This window comes from Hypanus sabinus, chromosome 1, assembly GCF_030144855.1.
Source record: "Hypanus sabinus isolate sHypSab1 chromosome 1, sHypSab1.hap1, whole genome shotgun sequence".
Lineage (NCBI taxonomy): Eukaryota > Metazoa > Chordata > Chondrichthyes > Myliobatiformes > Dasyatidae > Hypanus > Hypanus sabinus.
In genome coordinates, this window is record NC_082706.1 from 35,570,565 (window position 1) to 35,590,941 (window position 20,377).

Below are 20,377 nucleotides of genomic sequence, written 5' to 3' on the forward strand. Positions count from 1 at the left end.
GGAAGCAAGTATTTATTAAATTATTTTACAGTGAAAGAAAATCCTTCATAAAAGGAAAAGATTCTAAGCATTTATTTAAAATATGTACAAAACAGTCGTGCCAGTAAGTTACAAAAAGACACGTAATGTTCAGCACGATTACGGGAGAGCCCGCACGGCAGGGCGAACTCCACTCTGGTCTGTCAATGACCCTTAATGCTGAGGCTCCGCGTGACAACCTGAAACTGATTTCACGATCGCTCTGACTCAGACCTTTCGCTCTGTGCCGGGAAGAGATATTTGTGCCTGGTCGGGAGAGAAGCCTCTTTCAGGCGGCTGATGGCTAATTGTTTAATAATGTTTACACATGCATTTCTATAATAAACATTCCAACTCAATCAACTGCGCCGTTTGTGAAAGAACAAAAATCCTGGATAAGTGACAGTAAACTCGTTTCACTCTCGCCCGTTACGGCCGGTAGCCGTACACACTGCCGCTCGTCCCACTTGCACGGGTTGAAGTGGAGGTGGACGAGGCAGCAGTGTGATCCCTGCACCCTGTGAAATGAATCTACGGGCATAAGATGCTCGACAGCATGTACAGCAACGTGCAGGAAGCACCACCTGGGCAAAGGGCAGAGGTGTCATGGAAGTGTGGTGCGACCCTGTGCCTCGCCTATGGAGCACCACCTTGATCTCAGTCGCTTGTTCCCATGTGTGTCTTGCCCAGCAGGCCAATCTGTCTGTATGAATGTAGACACACACACACACACACACACACACACCTCTGGGAGCAGTGTGAATGGGACGAGGGTCTCTCTCCGCCCAGGGTGTCGTTGGTCGTCTGGTCACAACTCCTCTGACCATTGCATCAGCTGTGATCAAGAGAACTGGCACAGTGCAGGAATGCGAGCTAAGGCCCTTTGGCATATGTAGATCAGCAACTCACCACGAGCTTCCCCGGTGGGTGTAATTATGGAGCTTGGGTCAGAAACCGACCAGCTGAGTGAGTTCGGTTCCTCAGAAGTTTTGTGGGGTTGTTTTGGAGATTTCCCAATTACTCCGTTGCTTAGCATCATTCTATCCCTGGTACCGCGGCACACACTGTGGGTTAGATCCTTCCACACTCCCAACGCTCCAACCAAAAGTCAAGTAACAAAAAAGGAACAGAAAGCTCTCTCTGGTGTTCTGGTGTCCGTTCCAATTGGAGCGCTCGATCACACGAGCTCATCCAGGAGAGTGCCGATCGCTTGCTGCTGCTCCGGTGCCCCAGAAATCGGTTTGTTGCACATCGGACAGACACAACGGATCTCCAGCCACTTCACCAAGCACCTGCAGAAAGTCACAGGTCATCAGAAACCGAGAACAAGCAGCGTATAACCGTGTGAACACCGTGAACAGAGCTGCACAGGATACCGTGAAGGAAGGATAAAGTTTGGCTTTATTTCTCACACGCATATATCGAAACCATGGAATGCGCCACTTGTGTCAACGGCCAACGGGGTCCGAGGATGTGCTGGGGGCAGCCCGCAAGTGTCACCGCGCATTCGGCACCAACGTAGCGTGCCCACAAATTAATAACTCCAACCTGTACGTCTTTGGAATGTGGGACGAAACATTCCTGTAGGGGAGGTGTACAAACTCCCTACAGGCAGTGGCGGGAATTAAGCCAGGATCCCCAGTGCTCTAAGGCACACTACCATGCAGTCATATACAGGCAGAGCATAAACAAAATAACACAGAAATTTTTTTAAAAATCTAGGAATGCTCAGAAAATCAGGTTGTAGTCATACAGAGACAAGCAGAATTAAGATTTCAAGTCTAAAGCCCGAGGATAGCACAAAATAGAAACACAGAAATCTACAGCACATTACAGGCCCTTCGGCCCACAATGTTTTGCCAACCATGTAACCTACTCTAGGAACTGCCTAGAGTTTCCCTAACGCATAGCCCTCTGTTTTTCTAAGCTCCATGTACCTATCTAAGAGTCTCTTAAAAGACCCTGTTGTATCCTCTTCCACCACCTTCGCTGGCAGTGCATTCCACACACACTGTGGTGAACTACATATACCTGTCTGGACACGCCCCCCGCTGACTGCTCCTGTGGCTCCTCTCACAGACCCCGGTATAAAGGCCATTGGGGACTCCGCCCTGGCCTCAGTCTCCAGGATGCAGTGTGGTGGTCAATTGCTGCTTGTTCTTTCTTCCAGCCAATAAAAGCCTGTATCTCGCCTCACGTCTCCGAGAGTTATTGATGGTGCATCACACACCCACCACTCTCTGTGTGGAAAAACTTACCCCTGACATCCCCTCTGTACCTACTTCCAAGCACCTTAAAACTATACCCCCTCAGGTTAGCCATTTCAACCCAGGGAAAAAGCCTCTGACTATCCACACGATCAATGCCTCTCATCATCCTATACACCTCTATCAGGTCACCTCTCATCCTCTGTCACTTCAAAGAGAAAAGGCCGAGTTCACTCAACCTATTCTCTTAAGGCATGCTCTCCAATCCAGGCAACATCCTTGTAAATCTCCTCTATAGAATCCATATCCTTCCTGTAGTGAGGTGACCAGAATCGAACATAGTACTCCAAGTGGGGTCTGAATAGGGTCCTATATAGCCGTAACGTTACCTCTCAGCTCTTGAACTCAGTCCTACAGTGGATGAATGCCAACACATTATATGTGTTCTTAATAACACTGTCAGCATGCGCTGCAGCTTTGAATGTCCTATGGACATGGACCCCAAGATCTCTCAGATCCTCTACACTAGCAATACCATTAATATATTCTGCCTTCAAATTTGACCTACCAAAATGAACCACTTCACACTTATCTAGGTTGAACCTATCTGCCACTTCGCTGCCCAGTTCTGCATCCTATCGATGTCCCACTGTAACATCTGACAACTTCCCCCCTCCAGACTATCCACAACACCCCCAACATTTGTGTCATAAGCAGACTTACTAATCAACCCTTCAACTTCTTCATCCGGGTCATTAATAAAAATCACAAGGAGGAGAGATCCCTGTGGAACACCACAATAGTGCAACTTATAAGACCGCTACCTCGCCGCTCTCGTCACCCAGGTTCAATCCAGTGCTGACAAACCTAATAAGTATTTTGCATCAGTCTTCACTGTGGAAGACACCAGTAGCATGTCAGACCCCGTGGTTATAGTCCTCCTGTCATAGAGCCCTACAGCACAGAAACAGGCCCTTCAGTCCATCTAGTCTGTGCCCAACTATTAATCGTCCTAGCCCATCAACCCGCACACCCAGACCATAGCCTATCCAAATCATCCATGTACTTATCCAAATTTCTCTTAAGTGTTGAAGTCAAACCTTCATGCTCTTCTTCCACTGGCAGCTCTTTTCACACTCTCACCATCCTCTGAATGAAGAGGATTCTCCACATGTCCCCCTTAAACATTTCACCCTTAATCCATGACCTTTAGTCATAGTATCATCCAACCTCAGCTTATGAAGGGTCTCAGCCCGAAATGTTGACTGTACTCTTTCCCATAGGCCTGTTGAGTTCCTCCAACGTTTTGTGTGTGTTGACACAATACTCCAACAATGTTTTATACAATTTTAACATAACATCCCAATTCCTGAACTCAATACGTTGATTGATGAAGGCCAATGTGCCAAAGGCTCGCTTTAGGACCCTATCTACCATGGATTTCTATTCCCAGATCCCTCTGTTCTGCTGCACTCAGTGTCTTACTGGTCACTGAGTAAGTCCTATCTTGGCTTGTCCTCTCAAAGTGCAAACTCTCACATTTGTCAGCATTAACTTCCACCCGACATTCTTCAGCCCATTTTTCCAGCAGGTCCAGATCCCTCTGCAAGCCATGATAGTCACTCCACCCCAATCTTGACGTCTTCTGGAAGTTTGCTGATCCAGTTAACCACATTATAATACAGGTCGTTGACATAGATGACAAACAACAACGGACCCAGCACCAATCCCTTACTGTCTGACTTCTCTCGTGAATTCAATACCTAATCTAATTTACTACCTCGTCTTTCATGCAATTGAACTTCTTGACCAACCTGCCATGTGTGACCTTGTCAAATGCCTTGCTCAGGTCCATGTAGACAACACCCACTGCCTTGCCTTCATTCACTTTCCTGGTGACTTCCTTGAAAAACTGTATAAGGTTGGTTAAACATGACTTAGCACAGACAAAGCAAACTGCCTATCCCTAACTAGTCCCCATCTGTCCAAATACTTATACATCCGGTCCCTTAGAATACCTTCCAATAACTTCCCATTACTAATGTCAGGCTCACTAGCCTATAATTTCCTGATTTATTCTTAGAGCCTATCTTAAGTAGCGGAACAACATTAGCTATCCTCCAATCCTCCAGCACCTCACCCATGGCTAAGGATGTCTTCAATATCTCTGCTAGGGCCCCGGCAATTTCTGCATTTGCCTCCCACAGGGTCTGAAACCCTGGGGATTTATCCACCCTAATTTACCTCAAAACAGCATACACTTCCTCCTCTGTAATCTGTAAATGGTCCATAAATTTGCTGAGCCTCAGAAGTGCCACTGGCCTGGCTCTGCTCCTGTGCCCTAACAGGTCATCCTCCCCAGCAGTATCTAAAGGTGTGTACTTGTTGCTGGGAGGAACCCTGCACTGCCTTTACTTCCCCTGGTGGTCACCCATCTACTATCACTCTGAGTGTGAGCACCTCAGCAAAAGTCTGAGGTTCTTAACATTCAGCTCCAGCTCCCTGAACTTGTCAGTCAGGAGCTGAAGTTGAGTGTACTCACCAGCGAGACCGTTAGGCATCCTGCAATCCCACATCTCACAGGAAGAGCATTCCAGTGCCAGAAATACCCAGCCTACACTTGTTATACTTCTAACTTCTCAAGCTTAAACTCTAGCCTGCGCCTGTTCTCACCCAAGCCTGGTCACTTTAACACTGCCCACTCCAACAATGGCCGATCTGCTTACACCTCACTTCTTTTTATTGGCCTTGCTGTGTGCCTAAAAGATCGTGATGACTGCAGCCTGCTGAAAAATTCTAATAGGTCTTGAGATGGTTTTAAACCCCACACTGTCTTACAACTGGATGACTGCAGCCTGCTATTGGTAGTAATCTTTCAAGAATTACTAGATTCTGGAATGATGCCGGGGGACCGGAAAATCCCAAATGTCACTCCACTCTTTTCAGAAGGGAGGGAGGCAGAAGAAAGGAAATCATAGGTCAGTTAGCTTAACTTCAGTGGTTGGGAAGATGTTGGAGTCCATTATTAAGAATGAGGTTTCGGGGTACTTGGAGGCACATGATAAAAAAAAAGCAGGCCAATGTCAGCATAGTTTCCTTAAGGAAAACCTTGCCTGACAGATCTGTTGGAATTCTTTGAGAAAACAACAGGCAGGATGGACAAAGGAGAGTTAATTAATGATATATACTTGTATTTGCAGAAGGCCTTTGCCAAGGTGCTGCACATGAGGCTGCTAAACAAAATTAAAGCCCAAGGTGTTACAGTAAACTTACAAACATGAGTTGAAAATTGGCTGATTGGCAGGAGGCAATGCGTAGGAATGAAGGGTTAACATTCCTGATGAAGGGTCTCGGCCAGAAACTGTGACTGTTTACTCTTTTCCATAGATGCTGCCTAGCCTACAGAATCCCTCCAGCATTTTGTGTGTGTGTGTGTATGTGTGTGTTGTTGGAATAAAGGAGTCCTTTTCTGGTTGTTTGCCAGTGACTAATGGTTTTCGGCAGGAGTCGGTGTTGGGACCGTGGGTTTTCACGTTAGATGTGAATGATTTGGATGGTGGAATTGATGGCTTTCTGGCCAAGCTTATGTATGATACAAAGATAGGTGGAGGGGCAGGGAGTCTGTGGAAGGAATTAGATAGATTGGGAAAGTGGACAAAGAAGTGACAGATGGAACATAGTGTACGGTCATGCACTTTGATTGAAGGAATAAAGGCATTGACTATTTTCTAAATGGAAAAAGTCCAAAAATCAGATTTGCAAAGGGGCTTGGGAGAGTTGGCACAGAATTCCCTAACGGCTAACTGGCATGCTGAGTCTGTGGCATGGAAGGCAAATGGAATGTGAGCACTCATTTCAAGGACAAGAGTGTAAAAGTGAGGATTTAATGCAAGACATTATTCAGACCACATGGAGAACTGTGAGCAGTTTCATCTCAGAAAGAAGGTGCTGTCATTGGAGAGGGTCCAGAGGATGTTTACGAGAATGACAAGTGTAATTTACGAGGAGCCTTTGATGACTGTGGGCTTATAGTCTCTGGAGTTTAAAAGAATGAAGGGAGATGACATTGAAACCTATCGAATATTGAAAGGCCTAGGTAGAGAGGATGTGGGGAGGATGTCTCCTAAAGTGGGGGAGTCTAGGATCAGAGGGCACAGCCTCAGAATAGAGGGCTGTCCATTTAGAATGGCGATGAGGAGGGATTTCTTTAGCCAGAGGGTGATGATTCCGTGGACGGCTGTGGAGGCTAAGTCAGTTGAGTCCATTTAAAGCAGAGATTGACAAGTTCTTGATTAGTGAGGGTGTCAAAGGTTACAGGGAGAAGGCAGGAGAATGGAGGTGAGTGAGAAAATATATCAGTCATGATCGAATGGTCTTGATGGTCTGAATGTCCTAATTTTTCTCCCTGACTTATGGTCTTATCGATGCTGGTTTTTAGGTAAAAGGACTTGTGCCCCAGTTCCAACAGCCTGAGCTGCAGAGGAGAGAAACCATGAGCATTTTAAAGGTTATAAAAGAGAAGCAAGCCCTGGTAGAGTGGCCATTTTGGGGAGCAGCTGTGTTTGAGATGTAAGCGCCGTGATGGGGGCTGAGGCTTCGATGAGAGGAGGCTGAACTGCAGGTGCAGGTAATGTTGGAAGCACCCTCCCCAGCGGAGCGGCTGGGCTGGCAGCTGGAGCAGTGGTGTCTCCTGCAGGGCGCGGGAGATCAGGGAGACCGCAGGTGTCCCTGGTGACTTCTCCTGCAGGGGGTGCACTCAGCTGCGGCTCCTACCCGACCATGTAAAGGAACTGGAGCTGGAGCTGGGTGTTCTGGAATGCCTTAGCGAGGAGCTAAGAAGCAGGCAGCAGAGAGTTGGGTGACCACCGGGAAAGGCAGCGTGAATGGGCAGACCCTACGGCCATACCCCTTAGCAACAAGCATATCCTTTTGGGTTTAAAGTAGCAGCAGCCAGGTCAGTGGTAATTCTGATTGGCTCCGGGGCTCAGCAGGGAAGGTTAAGGCCAGGCAGAGCAAGAGTGATAGGGAGACTCGATGGTTATGGGGACAGACACGAGATTATATGGCTGTAAAACAGACACCACAGTGGTCTGTTGCCTCCTGGGCTCCTGCGTTGAAGATGCTTTGGACTGGTCACAGAGCATTCACAAAGGGGAGAATGAACAGCCAGAGACTGTGGTGCACCAACCACATCAGTTGAAACGGGGAAGGGGCCCTGCACAGTACGTATAGGGAGTGAGGATAGATTACTCCCAGGGCAGGGCAGGAAGATAAAAAGATAGAACAGATGACTGCATGGCTAAGGAATTACCACGGAAGACAGGGCTTCACATTCTTGGATCGTTGCAAACTCTCCTGCGGCAGGGACAACGTGCACAAGAGGGACGGATTGCACCTTAACCGGAGGAGGAGCAGGAGGGTCACTCGAGATCTCGGCAGGGTCTAAACTAGTTTCCAGGTGGATGCAGACCTCAGCACAGGGTCTGAAAATGATGGGATGGGAAGGAAGGTAGATGCCATGACAAGAAGGTCTGTAAGGAGGAACAGGTAGGAATAAAGTACTAAAATAAAACGGATGGGTTGAAGTATTTTTTTTAAAGCTACAAGTATAACAGGTAAGAGTGACGAAATCCAGAGCATGGATCAGTACTAGATCTATAATGTGGCAGAGACATGATTGAGAGAAACGGGATAATTTTACCCCTCCTCCTCCTGTTTTCAATTCCCCTCTCTTACCTCTTCTCCTCAGCTGCCTATCACCTTCCCCCTGGTGCCTCTCCTCCTTCCCTTTCTCCCATGGTCTACTCTCCTCTCACAGACTCCTTTTCCACTTATCACCTCCCAGCTTCTCACAAGCAAGAGAACATCTGCAGACGCTAGAAATGTGCTGGAGGAACTCAGCAGCCCAGGCAGTGTTTATGGACGTTTCGGGCCTTCATCAGGAGGAAGAAGATGAGGAATTGGAGCTAGAAAGTGGGGGGGGGGGTGAGGAAGAAACACAAGGTGATTGGTGAAACGTGAGGGGGAAGGGGTGAAGTAAAGACCTGTGAAGCCGATTGGTGAAAGAGATACAGGGCTGGAGAAGGGGGATTCTGATAGGAGAGGGCGGAAGGCCATGGAAGAAAGAAAAGGGGGAGGAGCACCAGAGGGAGGTGAGGGGTTGGTAAGGAGATAAGATGAGAGAGAGAAAAGGGGGGCATCACCGGAAGTTGGAGAAATCGATGTTCATGCCATCAGGTTGGAGGCTACCCAGATGGAATATAAGGAGTTGCTCCTCCAACCAGAGTGTGTCACCAAACTGTAGAGGAGGCCATGGACTGACATGTCAGAATGGGAAGTGGAATTAAAATGGGTGGGCAGTTGCTCTTTATGGCGGTAGGTCCAGCTTCTCACTTAAATCTCCCCTCCTCCACCCACCTGGTTTCACCCATCACCTTCCACCTGTCCTCCTTCCCCTCCCTCCACCTACTTGTTCTGGCCTCCTCCTCTTCAGAAGGTGGTCGGGCTGAAACGCTGACTGTTTATTCATCTCCACAGATGCTGCCTGATCTGCTGAGTTCCTCCAGCATTTTGCGGGTATTGCTCAGGAGTTCCAGGATCTGCAGAATCTCTTGTGTTTAGGATCAGATGCTTTAACGTTTCAGCTTTTCAATGTTTCAGAAAGGATACAGAGGGAGGTAAATTGGAGAGGGAAGAAGTTGCACTATTGACCTGGGGGGGGGGGGGGATCATCACAGCTGTACACAGAGGGGTCATAATAGAGGACTTGTCCACTGGGTCTACATGGTAGAACTCAAACAAAGAAGGGTGTAATCACTCTGATGGCTTGTACCACAGGCCTCCTAATAGCCACCAGGACGTTAAGGAACAGATAGCAGGTAGATTAGGGAAAAGTGTAAAGCAATCAAGGTTGTTGTTGTGGGTGACTTCAACTTCCCTGATACAGACTTGGACCTCCTTAATACAAGAGGTTTAGATGGGGCAAAATTTGTTAGCTGCATCCAGGAGGGTTTCTCAAGTCAATGTGCAGATAGTCCAGCAAGAGAGGGGGGGCTGTACTGGATATGGTGTTGCATAAAAAGCCCGGCCAGGTGACTGACCATTCAGTAGGGAAGAGTGATCACAACTCCTTATTATTTACATTAGCTATAGACATTGCAGGAGAGTATCAGATTGAAGCAGGGCAAATTATGAGTGTATTGGGCAGGGACTAGGATGAGTTAATTGGGAACAACAGTTAATGTGCATGTATATTTCGTGATCATACATAATCTCATTTCCTTTTCTGATGTGGATGGTGTTGACTACATGGAGATTGCGATGGTTTATCTGCAGATTTTAGAACTGGCTTATTTATACTGATTTAATGAAGAAATTATTGATCCATGATGTTGAATTCCAAAGAAGCAAAGGGAGTAAAGTGCAAAACAACTGCCAGTTCATTTAAAGCAGAATGGCTTAATGAAACAGTAGAAACTGCTACACCAGAAGCTCATGAGGTCAGGAACGTGCAGCTATGAGAGATAGTTATGTACAATAGAGAAACTGGTGTTAGCTGTGTGTACTGTCATGATGCAAAAGTTGCTGGAGAACTTGCAAGTGGGAAGAGGTGGAGTGATATTCAGAAACTTGACTTTTTAAAGCGTCATTTAGCAAGCAAATCACATATGGTCGGTATGCAAAAGCCCCGACAAGAAAATCCTTCATTCCCTGAGAGTGCAGATGAATGAGAGTGAAAACAATCAAGCACAGAGGAGATCGAAGTCCTTATTGGCAATGTTATAATGAATGCCTCTATATATAAAATTCAGTGAGCTCATGTTGTCACTGGGCAGAAAAATCGCACAGTGCAAGTTTTTCGTGCACACTGGTCATTACAAATCAGAGGGAATGTTGTTGATCGGCCTTACTACTTGGGGAAAGTAACTGCTTTTGAGTGCGATGGTTTGCTACATAGCCTCGTCCCCGATGGGAGAGGGACAAACAAGTCCACGAGCAGGGTGCGCGGGATCCTTCATGACGTTACTGGCCCTTTTCTGGCACCATTTTGTCCGTATGTCTTTGGTGACGGGTAGACTGATGCAAGTGATGCGTTGGCCAGTTTTGACTACCCGTTGTACAGCCTTCTTGTCCGACACAGAGCAGCTCCCGTTCCACGCAGTGACGCAGCTCGTCAGGATGCTCTCTACTGCGTATCTGTAGAATGGTGTGAGCATGGATGTGCACAGTCCAGCTCTCTTCACCCTCCTCCTCTGAAAGCAGAGGCGTCAGTGAGCTTTCTTGACTGCATAGGACGTATTCTGGGACCAAAGGGAAGTTGCGTGTGATGTGCAATCCCAGGAGCTTGAAACAGTTTGCATTCTCCACTGCTGTGGCACTAATGTGGAGAGGATTGTGGGTGATGCAAATTCTCCTGAAGTGGGTGATTATCTCCTTTATCTAGCCGACACTGAGGAAGAAGTTATTTGCCTTGCATCTGACCTCACTCTCCCACCTCCTCTCTGTAGGCTGTCTCGTCATCGTTGGTGATGAGCCCCACCACTGTCGTGTCATCAGCGAACTTGACTATGCGATTACTCCCGTAGTCATATGTGAGCAGAGTCTACAGCGATAGGCTCAGTGCACAGCCCTGGGGGGTGGGGGGGGCACCCGTATTGAGGATGTTGGGTGGGGGGGGGAAGAGTGATTGTGCATCCTGACTGTCCGAGGTTCTGTTGGTTAGGAAGTTCAGATGAACGGTGGTGTATTTAGACTGAGGCGTGGGAGCTTGTTCACCAAGGACTGTCAGACGATAGTGTCAAACGCCAAACCGGAACCCAGAAGCAGCATTCTGATGCGTGTTCTTGTTTCTTGGGTGTGTCAGGGCCAGGTGCACGACATCTGTCACATAATGGTTCCATCGGTAAGCTTATTGGTGAGTGTCCAGTGTGGCAGGAATGGAGGTTTTGATTTGAGCCGTTCAAAGCACTTCATGATGATTGGTGCCAATGCTACTGGGCGCTGGTCACCTAGTTCTGTATGTGCAGAGTTCCTTGGAGCAGGGACGTTGGTGGCTGATTTGAAGCATGTGGGGACAGCAGCCTGGATGAGTGAAGTGTCGAAGGTGTCCGTGAAGATGTCAGTGAGCTGGCACCCCCTGAGTACCTGGCCCGAGTCAGCTGCCTTACGGAGCTCTCTGCAGAATCCTTCTGCTCACCCGGGAGGGGAAAGATTTCACGGCCAGCATTGTGTGGCATGCCTCAAAGTGACGAGTGGTGTTCCACAGGGATCTATACTGGGACCTCTGCTGTTTGTGATATACTATATATAAATATATATATTTGAACAGGATGAAATTATGATGGGTTAGTAAGTTTGCAGATGTTGTGGATGGTGTAGAAAGGATTCAGCAGGGTATAGATGTAGATATGGGTGGAGAAATGCCAAAGGGAGTTAAATTTGCTCCCTGTGCCACATGGTAGTGAGGCTAGAAATAGGAAGATAATGCAGCTAAATATGTGGCTAAGGAGATGGTGCAGGAGGGAGGGCCTCATGTTTCTGGACAATTGGGCTTTGTTCCAGGGAAGGTGGGACCTGTTCCGATGGGACGGTTTGCACCTGAACTGGAAGGGGACTAACATCCTTGCGGGTAGATTTGTTAGTGCTGCTCCAGGGGGTTTAAACTAGATTTGCAGGGGGAGGGAAACCAGAGTGTTAGAGCAGATAGTGAGGTGGGGGAGGATAAAGGTCATGTGAGGACTGCACGTATAGACAGAAATCAAAGATTTGTACGTGATAGAAATGTTCTCAGGTGCATCTATTTCAATGCAAGGAGTATTGTAGGTAAGGCAGATGAGCTTAGGGCATGGATTGGCACCTGGGATTATGACATAATTGCTATTAGTGAGACTTGGTTGCAGGAGGGGCAGGACTGGCAGCTTCATGTCCCGGGGTTCCATTGTTTCAGACATGATAGAGGGGGAGGAGTGGCATTACTAGTCAGGGAAAATATCACAGCTGTGCGTAGACAGGACAGCCCAGAGGGCTTGTCTACAGAGGCCATATAGGTGGAGCTGAGGAACAAGAAAGGTGTGACCACACTAATAGGGTTGTATTATAGACTGTCCAATAGTCAGAGAATTGGAGGAGCAAATCTGTAGAGAGATAGCAGACCGATGTAAGGAACAGAAAGTTGTAATAGGGGATTTTAACTTTCCACATATTGACTGGGAATCTGGGAAAGGGCTAGATGGCTTGGAGTTTGTCAAATGTGTTCAGGAAAGTTTTCTAAATCAATATACAGAGGTACCTACGAGAAAGGATGCAATACTTGATTTCCTATTAGGGACCCAGACAGGTCAGATGACAGAAGTGTGTGTAGGCGAACATTTTGGGTCCAGTGACCATAATGTCATTAGTTTCAAGTTGATTACGGATAAGGGTAGGTCTGGTCCTCGAGTTGAGGTTCTAAATTGGAGAAGGGCTAACTATGTGAAAATGAGAAAGGATCTAGGAAGAGTGGATTGGGCTAAGTTGTTTTCTGGCAAGGATGTGTTCAGTAAGTGAAAGGCCTTCAAAGGCAAAATTTTGAGAGTGCAGAGTTTGCATGTTCCTGCCAGGACTAAAGGTAAAGTTAACAGGCATAGGGAACCTTGGTTTTCAAGAGATATTGGTGATCTGGTTAAGAGAAAGAGAGAGATGTATAGCAGGTATAGGCAACAAGGAACAAATGAGGTACTTGAAGAGTATAGAAAATGTAAGAAAATACGACAGAAGGAAATCAGGAAGGCAAAATGAAGACATGAGGTTGCTTTGGCAGATAATGTGGAGGTAAGCCCGAAGGGTTTCTACAAGTTTATTAAGAGTAAAAGTATAGTAAGGGACAAAATTGGTCCCCTAGAAGATCACAGTGGTTGCGTGGAGCCTCACGAGGTGGAGGAGATCTGAAACAGTTCTTTAGTATCAGTATTTACTCAGGGAACTGGCATAGCGTATATGGAAGGAAGGGAAACATGCAGTAGAGTCATGGAACATATAGAGATTAAAAGGAGGAGGTAGTTGCTGCCTTACAGTGAATAAAGGTAGATAAATCCCCCGGGTCTGACATGATATTTCCTCGGACCTTGAGACAGACTAGTGTAGAAATTGCAGGGGCCTGGCAGAAATATTTAAAATGTCATTAGCCACAGGTGTGGTGCCGGAGGATTGGAGGGGAGCTCATGTTGTTCCGTTGTTTAAAAAAGGCTCCAAAAATAAACCAGGTAATTACAGGCCTGACATCAGTAGTAGGTAACTTATTGGAAGGTGTTCTGAGAGATCGGATATACAAGAATTTGGACAGCCAAGGGCTGATTTAGGATAGTCAGCATGGCTTTGTGCGTGGTAGATCACTTTAAACGAATCTTGCCGAGCTTTTCGAGGAGGTTACCAAGAAAGTAGATGAAGGAAAGGCTGTGGATGTTGTTTACATGGACTTTAGTAAGGCCTTTGGCTAGGTCCCACATGGGAGGTTAGTTCAGAAGGTTCAGACACTAGGTATCCATGGAGAGGTTGTTAACTGGATTCAAAACTGGCTCTGTGGGAGAAGACAGAGACTTCTCCCTGATTGCTTTTCATAACGAGGATGATTTTTAGATGAGGCCTGTGACTAGCGGTGTGCCACAGGGATCTGTGCTGGGACCATTGTTGTTTGTTGTCTGTATCAATGATCTAGATGATAATGTGATAAATTGGATCAGCAGGTTTGCGGATGACACTAAGATGGAAGCATTGTGGACAGCGAGGAAAGCTTTCAAAGCTTGCAGAGGGATCTGGACCAACTGGAAAAATGGGCCAGAAGATGGCAGATGGAATTTAATGCAGACAAGTGTGAGGTGTTGCATTTTGGAAGGACAAATCAAGGTAGGACATGCACAGTATATGGTAGGGCACTGTGGAGTGCAGAGGAACAAAGAGATCCGGGAGTTCAGATACATAATTCCCTGAAACTGGCGTCACAGGTAGACAGGGTTGTAAAGAAGGCTTTTGGCATCCTGGCATTCATAAATCATATTGAGAATAGGAGATGGGAAGTTATGGTGAGGTTGTATAAGCCATTGGTGAGGCCAAATTTGGAGTACTTGGCCTAACTATAGGAAGGATATCAGTAAGATGGAAAGAAGATGCATCAGTAAGATGCAGAGAAGATTTACTAGGATGTTGCTGGGTCTTCAGGAGTTGAGTTACAGGGAAGAGTGAACAGGTTAGGACTTTATTCCTTGGAGTGTAGCAGAATGAGGGGGGATTTGTTAGAGGTTTACAAAATTATGAGGGGTATAGACAGAGTAAATGCAAGTAGGCTCTTTCCACTTAGATTAGGAGAGATAAATACGAGAGGACATGGCTCTAGGGTGAAAGGGGAAGGTTTAGGGGGAACATTAGGGGGAACACTCAGAGTGGTGGAAGTGTGGAACGAGCTGCCATCTGACATGGTAAATGTCAATGTATTCTTGTGTTTTAAGAATAAATTGGATAGATACATGGATGGGAGAGGTCTGGAGGATTATGGACTGTGTGCAGGTCAATGGGACTAACGGAATAAAATTTCAGCACAGACTAGAAGGGCCAAATGGCTTATTTTCTGTGCTGCAGTGTTCTATGGTTTTAATTTGGCCAAATGTGAGGTATTGCTTTGGGAGATCAAATATAAAGGAACAGTACTCTAACTCCATCGCTTCCTGAAAGTGGCTGTACAGGTTGATGGGGTGGTAAAGAAAGCAAATGGCATGTTTGCCTTCATTAGGCGTGGAACTGAGTTCAAGAGTCAAGCTGCAGATTTCTCAAACAGTTGTGGAGTATTGCCTTCAGGGAGAATGCAAGGACTTTGCAAAGCGTGTTGAGATCCACCAGGACAAGAGGGCCTGCGTAACGAGGAAAGTGAAGGCAAACTTGGATCGTCTCCTCTTGATGAGCAGAGGTTGAGGGCAGTTTATAAGATTATAAGAGGTGCATAAGTAGAGAGCCATCATCTTTTTCTTAAGAGTTGAAACGTTGAATGCATTAAAGTTTGACGGAGATGCGCAGGGCAAGATTTTATTCAGATTGGTGGGTGTCTGGAATATGCCATCAGGGGTGGTGCTAGAGGCAATTACAATGGAGCCTCCTAGATAGGCACTGGGTCCTGACACTCTTTTGTAGAAACGGGTGGGCGGGGTGGGGAGGGGCCTTTGGGGGGGGGTTTTAATGTTTTTCTGCCAATCGTTCTTTTGGGGTTCTTCATTTTTTGTGGATGTCTGCAATGTCGAGTATTTCAGGTTATATACCATCTAAAATTCTCTGATAATAAACGGAGCCATTTGAATGGGCAGACGATAGAAGGCTATGGGGGATGCCATGCAGGCTGACGGGACTAGTTTAGTTAGGCACACAATCACCAGTTTAATCAGTTCAGCACAAGATTGTGGGCCTGTGTTGTATGTTCCGAACACGGCAACATACATGGAGGCAGTACACAACACGTCAATGAGAACAGAATGGAGAGAATGCAGGAAAAAACCCTAAGTAGTGGCAATGAACTCCACAGATCCAGCACCCTCTGACTAAAGATACTGTAATTTGTGTAACACACACAAAATGCTGGAGGAACTCAGCAGGCCAGGCAGCATCTGTGGAAAAGAGTACAGTCGATGTTTCGGGCCGAGACCCTTCGGCAGGACTGGGGGGAAGAAGATGAGGGTGGGGGGGAGGGAAAGGAGAAATACCAGGTGATAAGTGAAACTGAGAGGGGGAAGAGAGGGTGAAGTAAAGAGCTGGGAAGTTGATTGGTGAAAGAGATACAGGGCTGGAGAAGAGGGAGTCTAATAGGAGAGGACAGAAGGCCATGAAAGAACGGAAAGGGGGAGGAGCAGAGGGAGGTGATGGGCAGGCAAGATAAGGTGACACAGGGAAAAGGGGATAGGGAATGGAGAAGTGGGGGGGGCATTACTCGAAGTTTGAGGTATCACTGTTCATGTCATCAGGTTGGAGGCTACCCAGACGGAATACAAGGTCTTGTTTGTGGCACAGTAATCCCCCCTCATCTCTCTTCTAAAGGGATGTCCCCCTATTCTGAGGCTGTGCCCCGCCACACCTAGTGTGCCAGATGCCGTAACTACAATCTAACCCTCCCTGACCGAGGCATTTCCATACCTCAGCAATCAGCTGTCTGAACAAGCTCCTGCTGATAATACATGCTAATTCTTAATCATGGTAACTGACTCGCAGGAAAGCAATGCTTGCAAGCAGGGAACTGCTGTTTTCGGTAGTAGCAGATTCTTTGCAGACACAACGCTTCGGAGCTGACCACAAGCCAGCTCTGGGGCATAGCATCTATAGCAGTTTGACGCAATGATGACTCACTTCCTGTGGAAAGCATGTTGACATGGTAACACTCCCAATTCTTCTTTAATCTTGAAATCCTCCAAGCAAACGGCACATGTGTGCTGCAGAAGAAACAAAGACAGAAATTATTATGCAACGTTCATTCGGAACATAGTCCTTCAGTGAGATTCCACCTAACATCAAAGCTCAAAGTAAATTTATTATCGAAGTACGTAAATGTTACCAGACAGTATACTATCTTGAAATTCATTTTCAAAGTAGGACAGAGAAATTATATCGAATCAATGAAAAGCTCCACACACTGACTGACAACAAACCAATGTTCTAAAGAATAACTGGGTAAATAAAAAATATAAAAATTCTGAAGAATAAGGGGTGACCCCATTGAAACCTATCAAATGGTGAAAGGCCCCGATAGAGTGGATGTGGAGAGGATGTTTCCTGTGGTGGGGGAGTATAAGACCAGAGGGCATAACCTCAGAATAGAGGGGCGTCCTTTTAAAACAGAGGTGAGGAGGAATTTCTTGAGCCAGAGAGTGATGAATCTATGGAACTCGTTGCAACAGGAGGCTGTGGAGGCCAAGTTGTTATGTATACTTAAGAGGAGGGTGATAGATTCGTGAAGGGATATGGGGAGAAGGCAGGAGATGGGGGCTGAGAGGAAAAATGAGACAATCTTGCTGAAATGGCAGCGTAGATTCGATGGGCCAAATGGCCCAATTCTGCTCCTATATCTTATGGTAAGTAAGTAAACAAATATTACTGAGACCATCAGCATTCTCTTTTGTGATTCTGTTGTAGAAAGTTGACACAAATTTCCTAGCCTTACAGTAACATTGATAATGACTTACCCCATGTAAATTTAGCTTTTTCGCATCTCCCCTTGTTATAACCTGGAGAAAGAAAGTAAGTCAAAATGGAATCTCAGAGAGCAGGTTATAGATTTCCACACACATCCCATGGTACCAGCATGCAGACATTTAGCTACCTGGTGACAAGCGTAGATGCATGGGCATTGTGTCATCACAGCACAGGTATCAATACCATTCCAGTATATATATACATGAATCTTCCCAAGTAGAAATCCCCACATTCCCGGCCACAAGGTTATAAATTAAGGCAGGATTAAAAAAAACAAAAAGAAAGGTATTTCATCCGTGGTTGGGAAAGAAATTAAAGATAGAAGAAATCTAAGGAACAGGTTTATGACATGCCAGAAACATCAGCAGGTCTAAGGACTGAGAGCATTTTGTAACTAAGCAAACGGGGACTAAGGAATTGATAAAGGAAATCAAGATGCAGAAGTGGTTTAGAGTAAAGCATTACCACAGATTCTGTATCTACAATCTGGCAAACACCCAGTTTACCACTCTAGATTATGGAGCACCAGCATGGCTTTGTGCAGGGCAAGTCATACCTTATGAACTTGACTGAGTTTTTTTTGACAAGGTGATGCGGGTGATGAAGGTAGAGCTGTGGATGTTGTCTACATAGATTTAGTAAAGCATTTGATGAAGTCCCTCATGGGAGGCTCGTCCAGATTAGGGTGCATGGGATCAATAGTGAATTGGCCACTTGGTTTCAAACTTGGCTTACCCATGGAAGACAAGAGGATAGTGATTAAAAGGACTTACTCTAGCTCAAGGTCTGTGACTAGTGCTGTTCCACAGGGGTCTCTACAGGACCTCTGCACTTTGTGATGTGTGTAAAAGACCTGGGTGAAAATGTAGTTGGGTGGGTAAGTTTGCAGATGATATGAAGACTGGTGGTGTTGTGGATAGCACAGATGGATGACCAAGAATACAATGGGATATGGATATGGGCAGAGAAATGGCAGATTGAGTTTAACTCAGCTAAATGTGAGGTTTTGCACCGTGGTAGGGCAAATGTAAAGAGACAGTACACGGTTATGGGCAAGACCCTTAAAAGTGTTAATGAGCAAAGGGATCTTGGGGTCCAAGTTCATAACTCACTGAAAGTGACCACACAGGTTGATAGGGTGGTTGAAGGCATATGACATGCTTGCCTTTGTTAGTTGAGGCACTGAGTTCAAAACTCAGGAAATTATACTGCAGCTTTGGAAAACTCTAGTTAGGCTGCAACTGGAGTATTGTGAATAGTCACCCATTGTAGGAATATATTGAGGCTTTGGAGAGGGTGCAGAAGAAGTTACCAGGACGCTGCCTGGATTAGAGAGCATGTGCTATAACGAGAGGTTGGACAAACTCAGGTTGTTCTCTCTGGAGTGGCGGAGGCCGAGGGGAGATCTGAGAGAAGTTTACAAGGTTATGAGAGGCATAGATAGAGAGTATCTGGTAGAATACCAGAGGGCATGCGTTAAAGGTGAGGTGGGGTAGCTTCAAAGGAGATGAGAGAGGCAAGCTTTTTTTTTACACAAGAGAGTGGTGGGTATCTGGATTGCACTGCCTGGGGTGGTGGTAGAGACAGATATATTGGAGACTTTGAAGAGACAGTCAGATGGGCATGATGAATGGGAGGAAATTGGAAGGATGTGGACATTGTGTAGGCATAAGGGATTAGTTTAGTTGGGCATTTGATGATTATTTTATTTGGTTTGGCACAACATTATAGGCCGAAGAGCCTGTCCCAGCGATGTACTGTTGTGTTTCACTCTGTAACTGCAAGCTACCACTCGCCTAGTGTGCCTGTAACTACTCCCTGCAGCCAAAAACAGAGGAAACAAACTCCATCGATACGGCCCTGCTCTAATGTCTCTCTTGCCAATCAGTCTTCCTCGCTGGCCTTCCCTGGGGGATGGGGTTAGGTTGCACCATTTGCCAGTGACGGTAAAGCAGAAGAGGGTCATTTTAAGGGAATGGATTCTGTGGGAGATCATTATCCACATCTCCTTGAATCTGTACTCCAGGGTAGACGTCCTTCAGGTAGTGCTATACACAGAGCATGCCAACCAGACCCGAGGCCTGGGGTGGTAAAACAGCAGTGACATCAGTAAATCTGGTTACCGACTGGAGTATGCACCCATCCACTTTACCTCTTTGTATCCATATCTCTCATTCTGCGCTTGATGGCGGAGTTTACTGAAAGAGAACAGGCAGATGGTTAGGTGACAAAAAGCTGGAATCACCCATTTTAAACCAATCCAGTTGCACAGATCGAGTGAAGGCATTTCTGTCTGCAAGCGACATTCAAAAGCAGGTACAGCTCTGGGGTAGAACCGCAGTCCTCCATGATGCATTCCAAATATTCAACCATTGGAAACACACCCACTTGGTCAGGGTGGAAAGTTGCACATTAAAGAGACACACAGCAGCTTGAAAAAGCAATTTCTCTTTGGCAGAGCTGCAAACCCTGATGTGTAGGTAGTGCCATGGGAGGCTAGGGATAGGTATGCTCTGTCTGGGGTAGGGAAAAAGTGAACGTGAAAGGATACCAGTCAGGGCTCATTGTAGGATGTAGTCAGGAAAGTTGTGCTGAAGCACTGCATGGGTAAAACTTCCTGTAATTCCCTCCTTCACCACTCCCATTCCCATTTCCCTCTCTCAGCTCATCTGCTAACTTGCCCATCACCTCCCTCAGGTGCTCCTCCCCTTCCCTTTCTTCCATGGCCTTCTACCTTCTTCTATCAGATCACCCCCTTCCCCATCCCTTTATCTCTTTCAATTTCCCAGCTCTTTACTTCACCCCTCTCCCTCCCCCAGGTCCGCCTATCATCTACCCCCTTGTAATTCTTCCTCCCCTCCCCCCACCTTCTTGCTCGGACTTCTCATCTTTGTTTGGTCCAGTCCCGATGAAGGGTCTCGGCTGAAAAAGTCGACTGCTTTTCTCTTTCCCAT

At 46.5% G+C, this 20,377-nt stretch overlaps 1 protein-coding gene across 3 annotated transcripts in view; it reads right to left on the minus strand.

Moving 5' to 3' along the window:
* The window catches only part of rnf122 (ring finger protein 122), a 31,218-nt gene continuing 10,841 nt past the window's right edge, over nt 1-20,377 (minus strand). For all 3 annotated transcript variants that reach the window (XM_059967105.1, XM_059967096.1, XM_059967086.1), the window contains exons 3-6: nt 19,576-19,621; nt 17,414-17,455; nt 16,581-16,663; nt 1-1,310 (exon numbers count right to left, since the gene is read on the minus strand). In XM_059967105.1, coding sequence (XP_059823088.1) covers nt 1,196-1,310; nt 16,581-16,663; nt 17,414-17,455; nt 19,576-19,621 — 286 coding nt within the window. In that variant the 3' untranslated portion in view covers nt 1-1,195. The remainder of the gene's footprint in view (nt 1,311-16,580; nt 16,664-17,413; nt 17,456-19,575; nt 19,622-20,377) is intronic.